General features: G+C 51.6%; 1 protein-coding gene across 4 annotated transcripts in view; it reads right to left on the reverse strand.

Moving 5' to 3' along the window:
* Positions 1 to 10,311, reverse strand: part of Palm (paralemmin) — a 24,224-nt gene extending 13,913 nt beyond the window's left edge. For 3 of the 4 annotated variants that reach the window (XM_075975609.1, XM_075975610.1, XM_075975607.1), the window contains exon 1: positions 10,078 to 10,258. In XM_075975609.1, coding sequence (XP_075831724.1) covers positions 10,078 to 10,082 — 5 coding nt within the window. In that variant the 5' untranslated portion in view covers positions 10,083 to 10,258. Of the gene's footprint in view, positions 1 to 10,077 lie in introns of all 4 variants that reach the window. The other variant, XM_075975612.1, reaches the window with a different exon arrangement.
* Positions 10,312 to 16,200: the final 5,889 nt, after the last annotated feature.

Here is a 16,200-nt window from a genome sequence, read left to right on the forward strand (position 1 = left end):
GGATGCCAGAAGCCAGTTCTGAGTGTCGTTCCTCAGTCACAACCCAGCTGTTTTTTTCTTTTGTTTTGCTTGTTTGTTTATTTGTTTTTTCTTAAACAGGGTTTCTCTGTTTAACAGCCCTGGCTGTCCTGGAATTAGTTCTGTAAACCAAGCTGGCCTTGAACTCGTCCCGTTCAGAGGTCCGCCTGCCTCAGCCTCTGGGTGCTGGGATTAAAGGCTTGTGCTCCTTGCTTTCTGTAGTGAGACACTGCCGCACTAAATTGCCCATACTAGCCTTCAAAACCCCTGCCTCACCTGGGTCATGCATTGGGCCTGACTTTCCTCTCTTCCCTTTGTCCTCAGTGAGGCTCCACGTAGCTTGGTGAGAGCCTCCTCCCAACAACCCGAGCTTCTCACAGCACTGATCAGAGCCCAGCCCTCCCCTTCACTCACACAACCTCTTGAGACTCCACTTGAGGCAGCCTAGCCCACGGATCGACCTGCTGGTTCCTCGCCCCTCCTTCCGCCTACCCACAGATCTAGCTACGCCTATCTACCTGCTGGTTCCCTGCCCCTCCTTCCTCCTCCTTGCTCTATTCCACGAGTCTATTCTGAGTCTATTCCAGTCACTGAGACTCAGATTCTTCTTCTACCCAGACCTTTGCACCCCCTGGTCTCCCAGTCTGGCGAGTTTTCTCCAAGGCCCAATGTTAATACCCAGAGGGGCCAAGGTGCTGCTCCTGTGGTACCCCACATTTCCTCCTCCATTCTAGGAACAGGGCACAGGGGAAAGGGCCAAGACTCCCAGGGTTCCAGGAGTGGTGGCACAGTGGCACACATCTCTAATCCCAGCACCCAGAGGCAGCAGCAGCCTACAGAGTGAGTTCCCAGCCAGCCAGAGGCTCTGTTTAAAAATAAAATTGGAAAGATTCAAGACCCTCGGGAGAAACGGGCCGTGGGGAGTTACACACCCAGTGTGTTATTCCCCCACCAAAGAATCCGGTGGCTATTCAGGCTGGGCACAGGGGCAGTGTGGCTGCTGGGCTGGTAGAGACAAGGCGCTCAGTGTCCCCAGGCCAGCCCGGACGAGGAAGTCAGGTGGACATAGGCAGTCGGCATAGAGACAATGTTCTCAGTCGTCCCAAGAAGACAGCTTCCATCCCTCTGGCCCAGCGGTCCCCAGATTGTCGTCGCACGGTCACAAGTACAGGCGCGCAGCTGAGTCCCTCCCGTGACCCTCCCCACCCCCAGGCGCCACTGCTGTGATGGATGGCGGGCCCGCGGGAGGCGGTCGCCCTGGCAACCTCGCTGTTCCCATGGCAACGCGAGGCCCTGAGTGTGGAGGAGGGACCTGCGCTGAGCATCCACCCCCGGCCCAGCGCTGAGCGGCTGTGAGGCTTCCACTTGCTTTGGGCTGGAGCGGGGAGAAGGGGTGTCGACTGGAGGGTGGCAAGGCCCTTGCCTTTTCTCTCATTTTGGTTTTTGGCGTTCCCACACATCTCTCTGGGGAGGGTCTGGACCAGGCAGTGAAGGTTAAGGGGGAATATGCAAATCATTAAACCCAAGTCATATCAAAGGGCCATGCCCGTGATTTCGGCAACAGAGAATCTGAGGCAGGAGGACAGTGAACTCAAAGCCAGCCGGAAAACTAGGTAACATCTGGTCTCAAAATACAGAATGAAAAGAGACTGGGGAGCTGAGAGGGCGGACACCCCCCAAGCATGCAGGAGGTCGGGGTCCTACAGAACTAGTCTACAGAGTGAGTTCCAGTTCAGCTACAGTTACACAGAAGAGCCGTTTTGAAGAAAAAACATGTACTCATTTTATTGTGTGTGTGTGTGTGTTGTGTGTGTGTGCGCGCGTGCAAATGGAGCTGGGTATAACGGCTGATGCCCATCATCCCTGCACTTGGGAAGCAGAGGCTAGCCTGGGCTACAGAGTGAGGAAGCAGTTAAGTCACTGAGAAAAGCCCCTGCGGAATGAACAAACAGAGGCCATATCCCCAAAGGTCTTATGCGCCCCATTGTGAGATGAGCTGAGCTTCTGTGCAGGGCTGTGTCCCTGGACAGGTGACCTGCGGGCTCCTCTGTGGACGGTGGGCACTGTCCCAGAGCTGTTGACACCCTGCAGCTCAAGGAGTCGCCCTTTCTGGGGATCATTTTAAAGCACTTGGGGGGGGGGGAATCTGGGCTCCTCCGCTGATGTGGGTGGGTGGCTGCGGACCACAGAGGGCGTTGTCTCCGAGCTCCTGAGATAACTCAGCTCCAGATGAGATAATGGGAATCCAGTGACAGCAAGCCCAAGCCTTGGCTTCCAGTTTTGTTTTTGCAAGGCCCAGAGAAGTTATGCAACAGGCCCAAGGTCACACAGCGGACAGGGTAGATCTGGCAGGGATAGGAGATGAGGGGGTTGCTCACAATTATCCCTCCACAGCCTAGACAGCTCCAGTACCCAGCAGGACAACAATGAGAGGGATGGAGCTGGTCAGGCGTGGAACCCAGCGCCCAGAACATTCCTGCAGCTAAATGAAAGGAAAGAGTTGATGGTGACCTTGGTCAGGAGGAGGTGGTCACAGGGCAGGTGAGAAGGAGAGCAGCCGGTCACCCCTCCTCCGCCTGCCCAATCCACCGGTCTGCTGCCCCCTATCTCGGGGTACCCTGTGTCTCCTGGGCTCCTAGTATTTGACAACTTCAGACCTCAGGTTTCAAGCCTGCTCCAAGCCCTAACCTAACCTTAGTGGTCAGGGTCAGGTTGGCCTTCCCTGCCCTGAGCACCTTCAGCCTTTCCACCTCCAAAGAAAACTGGGCACAGCCTCTTCCTCCAGGGAGTCTTCTAATCTCCCATTCCGGGCTCCAGCAGCCTCAGCAGTGCCGACCAGTGCCAGAGCAACAGATGCACTGGCCTTAACCTGCAGTTGGCAGAGAGGCTGGGCCTTGCCCTGGTCCTCGCAGGTGGAAGGTCTAGATGCCCCACCCCCCACAACACTTCCAGTAGTGCCCGCTGTGATCCCAGGGCCTTGGTTCTTGCCCTTTTGCCCACTTGGTGCAGATGCCCCCAGATCTCTGCAGGCCAGGCACCGTCCTAACACTTGTTACCCGCTCTGAACACAGGCGTGTTTGTATCCACAAGTTCCTGGACACAGCTACTCAATGACCGCGGAGCGGCGAGGCCTGATCAGAGGAGGTCGTCCACGGGACACTTGTCCTGTGAGTTCAAGTGACTGCGACCCACAACTATCTACAGCGGGGCCTGGATGCCCAACGCCCTGAGCAGAGTGTTACAAACTAACATGCAAGCCATTAGTGTCCCTATGTGGACGCAGCTTGAACCATCCACAGAGGAGCACCCAGCCATAAGGAAGAGCAAGGCGACCCCACCGGGGACTCAAGGGTGCCGGAAGATTGGAAGGGGGTGAGGTGACTGCTGCTGGGTGTGGGCTACATTTTGGGGTGACGGAAGGTTCTAGAGCAGTAGTTCTAGCCCTCCCTAATACCACTACACATTAATACAGTTATTCATGTGCAGTGACCCCCAACCATAAAATTCCGTCATCACCGCTGTAATGTGGCTACTGTTATATCTGAGAGGAGACCTCAGTGAAAGTGTTGTTTGACACTCTCCCCAGGGGTCACTACCCACAGGCTGACAGGGCTCTAGAGGAGACAGAGGAGATGGTTGAACAACTTGGCATCAATATGTAGGTTGAATGCCCCCTGGAGGGAAACGGATGGGATCAAGTTTAAGCACAAAATACATTTGTCTCGTATATATTCAGAGCTATCTTTTCTTCACGATGGAATTCAGGTAACCCAGGACATCTGTGGGCCTCTGTGAGCCAAGGATGACCTCAAACTCCTGATCCTCACTCTAGCCTCTGACTCCCAGTGCCGGGGTGACAGTGTGTGCCGCCACACCTGCTTCCTGTGGTGCTGGGGACAGAGCCCAGGTCACGTGATGCCAGGAGTGGTGTACAAGGGGCCTCTCTGCCCACACCCCTGCCGTAGGTGGACCAATACAGGACCGGGTACAAAATTCTCCACCTGAGTCTCTATCAGTGCTCAAAATACTCCATATATATATATATATTTGGTTTTTCGAGACAGGGTTTCTCTGTAGCTTTGGTGCCTGTCCCGGAACTATCTTTGTAGACCAGGCTGGCCTCGAACTCCCAGAGATCCGCCTGCCTCTGCCTCCCAAGTGCTGGGATTAAAAGCGTGCGCCACCACTGCCCGGCTTACTCCAGATTTTTAAAAAACATTTATAGCTAGGTGGTGGTGGTGGTGCACACCTTTAACCCCAGCACTTGGTAAGCAGAGGCAGGTGAATCTCTGAGTTCTAGAATAGCCAGGACTACACAGAGAAACCCTGTCTCAAAAACAAAAACAGAAGACTTATTTATTCTGTTTTCTCATGTGTCTGTGTGAGTTCGTGTGTACCACGCGTGTGCATGTGCTGACTGGATCCTCTGGAGACAAGGGTGCAGATGCCTGTGAGCTGCCTAACGTGGGTGCTGGGAACTGAACCCAGGTCCTCTGAAAGGGCAGCTGGATGCTCTAACCACCGAGACATACCTCTCCAACCTATATATAAATTTAAAAAGATCTACATGGTGGCACACGTCTTTAATCCCAGCTGTCAGGATGATGCAGGAATTTCTCCTCTGTGTGCTGTGAATATGTTTTACTGCCATTGGTTAATAAAGAAGCTGCTTTTGGCCAATGGCTTAGCAAAGTAAAGACAGGCGGAAAAATCTGAACAGAGCCATAGAGAGAGAACAGGCGGAGTCGGGGAGACGCCATGTAGCTGCCGAAGGAGACAGATGCCCAGAAACCATACTGGTAAACTGAGAGCCTCGTTGTGGTTTTACAAAATAATAGGAATGGGCTAATTTAAGATGTCAGACTTAGTTAATAAGAAGCCTAAGCTATTGGCCAAGCAGTGCTGTAATTAATATAGTTTCTGTGTGATTATTCTGGGCCTGGGAAGCAGGAAAACAAACAAGCGGCCTCCACCAACATCGGGAGGCAGAGGCAGGAGGATCTCTGTGAGTTCTGGGCCAGCCTAGCAGGGCTACACAGAGAGACTGTCTTGAAAAACCAAAAACCAACCAAACAAACAAACAAACAGACAAAAAACTTTAACAAATTATGGAGAATGTGCTAACAGTGGCTGTCAACTGGACAGGTTCTAGAATCGCCATGGAGACAGACTACAGGGTACACCCCTGAAAATTTTGCTACATTAGGTTAACTGAGGTGAGAAGACCCGCCCTGACTGTGGCAGCCCTGTCACCAGGCTGCAGCCCTGGGCCATCTCTCTGCCTCCTGACTATGGACTCAGTGTGACCAGCCACCTTGCGCTCCTGCTGCCCTGCCCTGACGGCTGAGGCGAACTGTGGTCAGAACACACCGTTCCTCCCCAGAGCCAGAGACGTGTCGCTGATTTAACAATGTGTTCATCAGCTCATATTTACAGGCACAAAACCTTTCCTCTGAAGGCCGAGCCAAAGACAGGCTGGGGTCCCCCCACCCTCCTGGTCCTGCCCTCAGACTTCCTATGGACAGAGGATTCGAACAAGGTGGAGCCGGGGAGACGGCTTGCGGCACAAGCACAAGGACCTGAGTTTAAGTACCCCCATCACCCACATAAAAAGACGGACATGGTGGTCCTGGCTTGTCGTCCCAGCCCTGGGGAGGCAGAGACAGGGGATCTCTGGAGCACACTGGCCAGTCAATGTACCATAAGTTCCAGCCTACTGGGCATGGTGGTGCGCATTTTTATTCCCAGCACTTGGGAGGCTGAGGCAGGTGGATCTCTGTGAGTCTGAGGCCAGCCTGGTCTACAGAGAGACTTCTAGGATAGCCAGGACATAGACAGACCGTCTCTCGAAACAAAATGAAAACACTAACCAAGCAACAAGGAGAGAGAGAAAAGACAAAGGACAAGGTCTTTTCTCTCTGTGTTGGTGTCACAAAACCCCAGTCTCTGCCTCTCTGCTGGGCACCCAGGCTGGACCACACCCTGCACAGCTGTTCTTGCACATCTGGCTCCACGGGCTGCTCCATCACCATGCTCTGACTGTCCCTCGTTCTTGGTGGAAGACCTCCAGGAGACAGATGGCCTCTGCAGCCTGACGTCGGCTCCAGACACAAGTCCTCTCAGCCCAGCTTGCCCTCCTCGCCTGGCCCCGCCATGCCCTTGGTCCCTTTAGCACAGACACTGTGGCTCTGCAGCCTGTGGGGTTGGGGTCCAAGCACAGGTCACAGAAGGCTGTCTCCCTGAGTCTGTCTGCAGGCACTAGTCTGGCCAGCAGGTGCCTCTGTCGCCTCAGGTTCTGGAGAATCTTTTTTTGTTTGTTCGTTTTTGTTTTCTAAGACAGGGTTTTTCTGTGTAGCTTTGGTGCCTGTCCTGGAACTCACTCTGTAGACCAGGCTGGTCTTGAACTCACAGAGATCCCCCTGACTTTGCCTCCCGAGTGCTGGGATTAAAGATGTGCACCACCACCACCCGGCTCCTGGAGAATCTTTTACAGAAAAGGACAGCGAAGAAAGAAACAACACAAAACAGAAAATCTTTCGTGGACTAGGAGACCGAGGCAGTAGGGTAATGAACTGGAAGGCACCTGTGCTACACAGTAAAAGAGGGAAAAAAGACTCTTTTAAAAGAAAATCTGAATGTGGTGATACATCTCAGAAAGCTGAGGCAGGAGCGATGGAGAGGCTGGGGCAGTGATGGAGAGGCTGGGGCAGTGATGGAGAGGCTGGGGTAGTGATGGAGAAGCTGGGGTAGTGATGGAGAAGCTGGGGTAGTGATGGAGAAGCTGGGGCAGTGATGGAGAAGCTGGGGTAGTGATGGAGAAGCTGGGGCAGTGATGGAGAAGCTGGGGCAGTGATGGAGAGGCTGGGGCAGTGATGGAGAAGCTGGGGCAGTGATGGAGAAGCTGGGGCAGTGATGGAGAAGCTGGGGCAGTGATGGAGAAGCTGGGGCAGTGATGGAGAAGCTGGGGCAGTGATGGAGAGGCTGGGGCAGTGATGGAGAAGCTGGGGCAGTGATGGAGAGGCTGGGGCAGTGATGGAGAAGCTGGGGCAGTGATGGAGAAGCTGGGGCAGTGACCGAGAAGCTGATGTCTTCCTTGGCTATGTAGTGAGTCTGAGGCCATTCTGGTCTACATGTCTCAAAAAAAAATTAAAATTGCAAGGAGAATAGGAGAATTCTGGCAAGATGGCTCAGCAGGTAAAGGTGCTTGCTGCGAAACCCGAGGCCCTGAGTTTGATTCCCAGAACCCACATGGGGGACAGACAGAATGACCTGCAGGTTGTCCTTTGATCTTTAGGCATGCACCATGCCCCACCCACAAAAATAATAAATAATATAACAAACTAAAACACAGCAACAAAATTCTCTAGATGCATAAACTTTACTCACATTTCAGGGGCCAGCTAGATGACTCGGTGGGTAAGAGGGCTTGCTGTCACGCTGACAACCTGAGCTCAATCCCCAAAACCCACACGGTGGAAGGGGAGAACTGACTCCTAAAACCTACACCTGAATCCATATACTCTTCCGCACTCACACACAAATAATTTTTTTTAAAGAAAAGAAAAATAAAAGCCAAACCAAACCAGAAATTTCTTGAATTTCAAACTGAATTCCCTTATATTGGAGACAAACACCCCAGAGTTAAGCGGGCTGACACGTGAGGCAGAGTTTGCAAGTTCAGCAACACAACAGAGACAGAGAAAACCAAAGCTGGCTTGGCATTCAGTGATCAGGGCAGACCTGGCACAGCCACCAAGAGACTCACAGGCACGCAGGGTAGGGTGGGGCGGGGGGAGGTGGGGTGGGGTTAGGATCCAGGTAGCACCCACAGAAGTCTTCCCTTTTCAACGTTTCCGTTCTGGTAGCTCATGCTTGTCACCCCAGCACTCCAGGAGGCTGGGGCAGGAGGGAAGGCCAGAAGGGGGCGTGGGATCCCCTGGATCTAGCATTACTGGAGTTGGGGGTCACCATGTGGGTGCTGGAGACCAAACTGGGCCATTTGCAGGAGCAGTGAGCTCTCTTACAGGGGGGCCATCTCTCCAGTCCTCTCTTTTAATTCTCTATTACATACCTTTTTAGTTTGTTTTTTGAGACAGGGTTTCTCTGTGTAGCCCTGGCTGTCCTGGAACTCCCTCTGTAGAGCAGGTTGGCCTCGAACTCAGAGATCAGCCTGCCTCTGCCTGACTGCTGGGATTAAAGGTGTGTGCCATTACACCCGGCTCTTTTTCTCAATTTTTAAAGGGCTTTTTCTGGTTGTTGAGACAGAGTCTCTCTATGTAGCCCTGGCTGGCCTGGAACTCACAGAGATCCGCCCGCTGCCTGAGTGCTGGGAGGCGTGGGCTGCCAATCCCTGATCTTTAAAATGCATGGTGAACACCCCTCTCCCTGGCCTTTGAGCCTTCAGCCCTTGTGGTAAATGAGGGTCGGCCAGGGCCAGATGGAAATTCCTTCCACCCTGTGTCCACTGGAATCCCTCATTCACAGTCACACGGGCCAACCTCCTGCTGAACCCACTCCAAATCCAGTAACCGACTGGGCGCCCACCCAGGGAGAGGCCCATGTCAAGAAGCCACAAAAACCTTGCAGCAGGTGCTAAGGGCCTCAGTGCTGTGTGGCTCTGGTGCAGCACCTAGACTCCTCTGAGCCAGTGGGAAAGAAAGAGCTAGAAGAATAGGAAACAATAGAAGCCGAAATGCAGAAAAATGTTTTTCCTCTGCTGTCCTGGGTGGGAAGTTTTCTCACCTGTCAGTGAACCCCTGGCCACTGCCACACCCAGGCCTGTCCCTGCTGTCAGAGGCTCCCGTGGGCCAGATCAGCTGAACAGATAAACAAGCCAGGGGATGTGGGGCAGGCAATCCGGGCTTGGCTCCCCTGAGACCCTGGCTGGGCTCCCAGGGTGGGGAGGGGAGCAGCCAGGCCTTTGTCTGGGCTTTCTGAAGTAAGGGACTGGAAGTTAGCCTTCTTGGCCAGGGAGGGATGTGACAGCCAGTCTCCACCCATCAGTGGGTGTGGTGGGTCACGGGTTAATCCCAAGAGGAAAGTTGTCTCATACAAAACACACCCAGAGAGGGAAAGGCAAGGGGAGCGGCCACCAGCCAAGCTGGCTGGACTTCTATGTCCCAAATCCTGGCTGAGATGAGGACAGGGGCCCTGCGTGGGGTGCCACTACTCCAGTCACCAAGCAGGCGGGTTTGTGACCTAGGCGATGTTTCCTCAACACCCCTCAAGCACCTATCCTTCCCACCTGTGGGAGTAGGGGGGGCTTGGGGGACCCTTCACATTGCTTAGAGGGGACCGCATGCCTGAATGAGCGAGCGTACATGCTCTTTTGGCTCCCGGCTGTATACAAAATCTTCCACTGCCTATAAATCTCTCTCAGACCCACACAAACAGACCGCAGCTCACACCAGCCTGGGTTTGTGGACTGGGTACCGCCACCGTTTTCAACCTGAACCAGTTACCCCTTTGAGTCACACCATCAGGTCCCCCCCTTTTCCTGGCGGGAAGCATGCTTAAGAGGGAAAGGGGGAAATAGATTAGAGCCCCTGACAGGGAACCGCCCGCCTAGTTCTCCGCGGAAATCCACCTCTCAAGCCAGTGGCAACTCAGGACCACATCTAATGAGCCGGAATCGGTTTGGCCAAGAGGCTACGTGCCCCGGTGAGGCCACGAGGAGGGCAGGACGCAGGAGGGACCGACAGAAGCGCCAGAAGCCGCGAGTCGAAGATGGGGGAGGGGAGGCGGGTAGCACCTTTCCCTTTGAGGAAGGGTCCCCACTACTCCCGAGATCCCGCAGGCTCTCGGGGGCCGCCCACCCACAGGTGGCCCAGCTTGGGTTGAAGGGTCTTGCGGGAGCATGGGCCTCTCTCCTTTGCATCCTGCGAGCAATGTGTGGGTGCAATCCGGGTGCCCCCCCCCCAGAATGATTGGGGATTAGGCCTGGAGCGCGCGGCCCAGCTCGATCCCTCCCCTTTGCAGCTGGGAACGGCTTCCCCGCTTCGCTTCTGGGTCTCTCGTTGGGGGCCTGGGGCGGCTGAGCGCGCGTGGCCGGGTACTCACTCCATCTCCCGCGAGGTCCGTGGGCGGTGCAGCGCAGGGCAGGACCGACTCTTAGGGCCTGGCGGCCAGGGCTGCGCGGAGCGGGGGCGGCAACGGCGCGGGCATAGTCCCCAGCGCGCCGGGTATTGTCCGGGCGCGGCCGGGTGGGCTCGTGCGCGCGCCGCCTCTGCGCGCTCCTTGCGCCCGCGCGCGCCTCCTGCTGGCCACAGACGCCCCCACCGGCGCAGCTGCACCCCAAAGCGTCGCCCAGATCCCGGACCCAGTCACCCTGAGCTCTGGATGGGAGGAAAAGAGCCCAGATACAGTTTAGGGCCTGAAGTGGAGCCCCGAGCCGCGGGAGAGGAACAGGCAGCGGATTAACTCAGACTTTGCTCCTGCGTTCCTACTGGACTGCAGCCCCTTGGCTCTAAACAGTTACTCATTAGGCCTTGGGACGGAGCAGGGGGAGTGTGTCACAAAACTCGCTTTTATGATAGAATAGTTGTCTTTTGGCTTGGTTTTGCAGAGTGTGTGTTCACCTTGTGTGCACGTGGAGGTCCAAGGACACCCTGGGCTCCCGTCCTCAGGAACCTTGCTTTTGTTTTCTTTTGTCCGGGTCCCACCTCATAGACTAGGATGGCCTGAAACTCACATGGATCCCCGCCTCGGCCGGGCCTGCGCCGCCACACCTGTCTCTCTTCCCTGGGTTCGGATCTGTGTTTTTCTTGGCCTCTGTGGCTTTCTGTCCATCCCACCTTCTTAGGTTGCTGGAGGGTTAACAGCTCTTAGAACGGGGCCCAGGACACACTGAGGGTCCGGTGGCTTTGAAGGGTTTTCACATTGCCAGTGCTGTTAGACAGATAGTCTGCGCTGCAAGGACTGTTCTCTGTCATGAACACCAAAGGTGCTGGAGGAGACATATGGATGTGGTCGTGTGCCAATAAAACTTTACCAGTATTGATAGGCTATATGCTATGTGTCAAAACATTATTGACAGTCAGGTGATGAAGGTGCACACCTTTAATCCCAGCATTTAGGAGGCAGAGGCAGGTGGATCTCTGTGAGTTCGAGGACAGCCTGGTCTACAGAGTGAGTTTCAGGACACCAGGCCTACACAGAGAAACCCTGTCTCAAAAATACAAAATTAATTAAATCAATAACTTAATTAACAAATAACTACAAAGGAGAGAGAGAGAGAAAACCCCAGTGGGCATATGGGAGGGTTGAGATATTGGGAAACATTTCTCTCCCTCCCCAGGGTTCCCACATACCCCAGATCAAAACTGAAAACCTCCCTGTGTTTCTCAAGACTATACAGTGTTCTTGGGGGTTGCTGTGAGCTTGGCAGTTGAGGTGAACACAAGATGGTTTTACATTTCACAACTGTTCACCAAAGCAGAAGGAAATGGGGAAGCAACAACCCTGCCCAGTCTGCAGGCTGCACCTTTCTCTCGCTTGTCTCTCTGTATAGCCCTGGCTGTCCCGGAACTCGCTCTGTAGACCAGGCTATCCTTGAACTCACAGAGCCCTGTCTTCCTCTGCCTCCTGAGTGCTTGGATTAAAGGTGCGCGCCACCAGCAGCAGCTAATTCTATTTTTGTGTGTTCTGGGTGTGCTCCTGTGTATGTGTGCCCTGTGCATGCAGTACCCACAGAGGCCAGAAGAGGGAGTAACTAGAGTTACAGACTATTGTGAGCCTCCCAGTGGGCTGGGAACTGAACTGGGTCCTCTGGAAGGAGAGCTAGCACTTCAACCACCAAGCCACCTTTACAGCTCCTCTTTCAGGCTTTTTGTTTGTTTGTTTGTCAGGGTCTCTTTAAACTGACAGAGACCCAGCTGCCAGTGTCTCCAGTGCTGAGATTAAAGATGAGCACTGCTGACTTGGCTTTCTTTCTGTCCTTGTCCCTCTGTCCTCCCATCCATCTCTGTCTCATTTCTCTCTGTGCTCTGTCTGTCTCTCCTTGCCTCTGTTTGTGTCTCTCCTCTCTATGTGGGATCTCTCCCTCCACTTCCCCAAGCCCTGCATCTGCTGCCATCACCTTCCCCAGCCCTGCCTCTCAGTACACTGTTCCTGACCCTCTCTTCCTCCAGAGCCCATGGTGCAGAACTCCATGCTTCAACCTCAGCGTGGTAGGATGAGCCTCCTGGGGAAGAGGTAGTCAAGATACCAGTGCCCTTTCCCCACAGGGTGGCCTTGTTGGCCCTATGCCCTTCCTTTGTGGCCTGAGCATCATTGTGTGTCCTGGGTTCATCCAGGTCAGTATGTCCCCTTTCAGGCCCAAACATTTGCATCAGCTTTGGGGGGTAGGGAACCAGCCTTCTGTGTCCAACTAAGCTAGGGCATTGGTCACCAAACATGGACCAGTGCAGGTCCAGCCCACGTGTGCTCTAGACTCCTGTCTCTGAGGGAGCTTGGAGCTCCCATTTCGGTAGGGCCGGGGTAGATCTCACTGTCTTCTCATCGGGTACTTGGAAGCTGCAGACCAGAGGATCAGGCTTCATGTGGGAGGTGATGTATGCTGTGGATATGTTTTACTGCCATTGGTTAATAAAGAAGCCACTTTTGGCCAATGACTTAACAGAGTAAAGCCAGAATGAAAGAGATATATAGAGACAGTAGGCGGAGTCAGTGAGATGCCAGGTAGCTGCCAGAGAAGAAAGATGTGAGCTGCCACTTGGAACCTCACCGGTAGGCCATGAGCCCCATGGTAAAATGTAAAATAATAGAGATGGGTTAATTTAAGAAAAAAGAGCTAGCAAGTAAGAAGTTAGAGCTAATAGGTCAATCAATGATTTAATTAATACAGTTTCTGTGTGATTATATTGGAAGCCTGGGTGGCCAGGAAACAAACCAGCAGCCTCCCCCAACAGATTGGCACACCAGCATTGGGTAAGAATTTCCATGTTAGCCGGGCGGTGGTGGCACATGCCTATAATCCCAGCACTCGGGGGGCAGAGGCAGGCAGATCCCTGTGAATTCGAGGCCAGCCTGGTCTACAAGAGCTAGTTCCAGGACAGGCTTGATAGCTACAGTGAAACCCTGTCTCGAAAAAACAACAACAACAACAACAAAAAAAACCAAACAAACAAAAAAGAATTTCCAGGTAAAGTCTAAGATTTTTTTTTTTTAAAAAGGCTTCTAGACCCACAAAAGCAGGAACCAAGCACAGCTTGGTAACAGCATTTTTTCAGATAGGCTGGTTCAGCACAAAGGACTCTGGCTCTTTCGGGAGGTCTGGCTATGGAGCATTTGAATGGGTTCTGTGAGCAGAGTGCTACAACCTGCTTAGTGGCAACATAGACCCGCTGTGTGCCTGAAAATGGGGTGATGTGCATGGCTCTCAGAGGCAGCGAACATGCCTCCCCCATGCTGGACTGGGCAGAGCAAGCAGGCAGGGCCATGGAGTTGGTCCTAGCCATGCCTGATTAGCATTGTAAAAAAAGCAATTCTGGTCAGAAAATAATAACAGATATGTAATAAAGACAGATTCAGGGCTGGAGAGATAGCTCAGTGGTTAAGAGCATTGCCTGCTCTTCCAAAGGTCCTGAGTTCAATTCCCAGCAACCACATTGTGGCTCACAACCATCTGTAATGATGTCTGGCGCCCTCTTCTGGCCTGCAGACATACACACAGACAGAATATTGTATACATAAATAAATAAATAAATATTTTTTTTTAAAAAAAGACAGATTCAGATGAAAAAGACCGCTGAATGGGTCCCAGTGTTGAATAGATGTGCATAGGCTTGGGAAAGAGAGGAACAAGAGCAAAGAGAGAGTAAACTTGTAGAAAAATTAATAGAGGAAGAATAAAGATGGAATATACACAGAGAGTCCTGATTATATATATTATTGTGTTTTATTTAAATCTTTTAACTGTGAAGGAGCTAAGTACAGAGAGACATCTCATTGTAGGAGCTGCTAAGCTAAACCAACATATATACTTTAAAGGTATCTTGATTTCAAAATTTGGGTCTAAGGATATGTTGCTTTAGAAAAGAGGTTCTACTTTTGTTTCCACAGAGAATGAGAACCTGTGGATTCCTTCCAGACTAATGTGGTTTGATGGACCAAGACCCCCTGAAAAGTCGCTGTGTACACCCCCAAAAATTACTTTGTCCAATGAAAAGCAGGAAGCAGTTTGGAGAGAACTACACCCAAATTCCCAAATATTGTTTATAAATGTTTGTTTACATTTAAAGGGGGATATGTTATAGAGATTTGCATTGGTATGGATCTTAGTTTATTGATACAAATTTAGTATCAATTTTTTATATATACATATATATTCCTGTTCTTGATTAAAGTATTATGTTTGTGCAGCTCATTTAAAAATGTAATGTATAATTATGAAATATAGGTTAATCAATAATCATCTATAATAGTCAAGCTTATAGTCATATTAGCTAGGTTTCCTAGATATAGAGAGATATATTTCAGTTGGATAGGTATTCTTCAAATCTTTCAAAGACCTTCAGAATATGGTATTTAAAATGTTTTAAGAGTTTAAGACTTTTCATGACAACAAGACACGTCTGCTCCTGGCAGCACCAATCTACTTTAAGAGAGTGATGGGCACCAAAGAGGCTCCTTATGGAGTTTGCTTGCCATTTGGGCAAGAAACTGCCTTGCTTGAACTTCTTGACTGGACTTACAGGACCCACAGAGAAATGACTGCCGAAGCTGCCTGAGAAAGGTGAGACCATCCTTCACGGTTCCTGCTTCACGAAAGAGTCTGAGGACACAGAAGAAAGCGTCCATTGGGCTTTGCCATTGCAGAACAGATCTTCGGATTTCCTGCTTCATGGGAAAGTCTGCAGGTCACTGTTGTCCTGAAAGCTGAAGATGGACGCCCCAATGGTACAGAAGAACTTTGAGTGACTGTCCAGGCAGCAAGATGTCTCTGTCAGTTCTAGAGTTTTGGAAGTTGTTTACTATGCACTTCCTGTTAACTTAGGTGATAGTATATCCTTCTGAAGTCTTTGATGAAGTTGAAGAATAGATAGTTATAATTATAGTTTTACTTAGTTATGATAAAAGATAAAGTAGATGTAAATATTGTAACTATAATTCTTGCTTGATACCTGTTTTGTTATATGTAATTTTACTATGTTAAAGTTAAAACCTTCCCTTTTATTTAGACAGAAAAAAAAGGGAGGTGATGTATGCTGTGAATATGTTTTACTGCCATTGGTTAATAAAGAAACTGCTTTTGGCCAATGGCTTAACAGAGTAAAGCCAGGATGAAAGAGATATATAGACAGTAGGCGGAGTCAGTGAGATGCAAGATAGCTGCCACTCGGAACCTCGCCAGTAGGCCATGAGCCCCCTGGTAAAATGTAAAATAATAGCGATGGGTTAATTTAAGATATAAGAGCTAGTCAATAAGAAGTTGGAGCTAGGGAGGCTGGGAGGAGAGGGAAACTCTTTTTTTTCCTTTTCTCAATAAAAAAAAACAAAACACGTTGGAGCTAATAGGCCAAGCAGTGATTTAATTAATACAGTTTCTGTGTGATTATAGTGGGCCAGGATAAACAAGCAGCCTCCCCCAACGCAAGATCATCCTCGGCCACTGAATTTGAGGCCAGCCTGGGGTTCATGGGGGACCATTCTCTCCCAAAAGTCCCCAACATGAAGACATCCAAGCCTAGTGTATTTCCCGCTAGGTGATCTCTAGACCCCAGACCTCTGCTATATTCCCAGTTCTTCCAACGAAGTCTGGTACACAGTAGGGGTTCACTAAATACAGCAGAGTCAGCCAAACCCCGAGATCTGCTAAGGGTCAGCTTCCTCACAGACGTGAGGTTCCTGATGGGGAAACTGAGGCCAAGGGCCGAGGTGCTGACCTGGCAAGGGACAGACGACCCGGTAGGAAGATGTCGGGTGAGTCTGGGCTGACAATGTGATCTTCTGGACTTTCATGAGTGTGATCTTGGGGATATGGGAGAGTTGAATCGAATCACCTTCCCCGTTTCCCAGAAATGTCTGCTCTACGCCCTGACCACAGACCACAGCTCCCTCCCCATCCCTTCCATGCCCAGGACTGGATGCTGGGGCTGCCTGCTGTTGGAAACCCCTTCCCAAGGTGACTCCCGGTGACTCAGACTAGTCCAACTGCTGAACCAGGAATGGGGATTTCAGCCA

This window comes from Microtus pennsylvanicus, chromosome 6 (assembly GCF_037038515.1).
Source record: "Microtus pennsylvanicus isolate mMicPen1 chromosome 6, mMicPen1.hap1, whole genome shotgun sequence".
Classification (NCBI taxonomy): Eukaryota; Metazoa; Chordata; class Mammalia; order Rodentia; family Cricetidae; genus Microtus; species Microtus pennsylvanicus.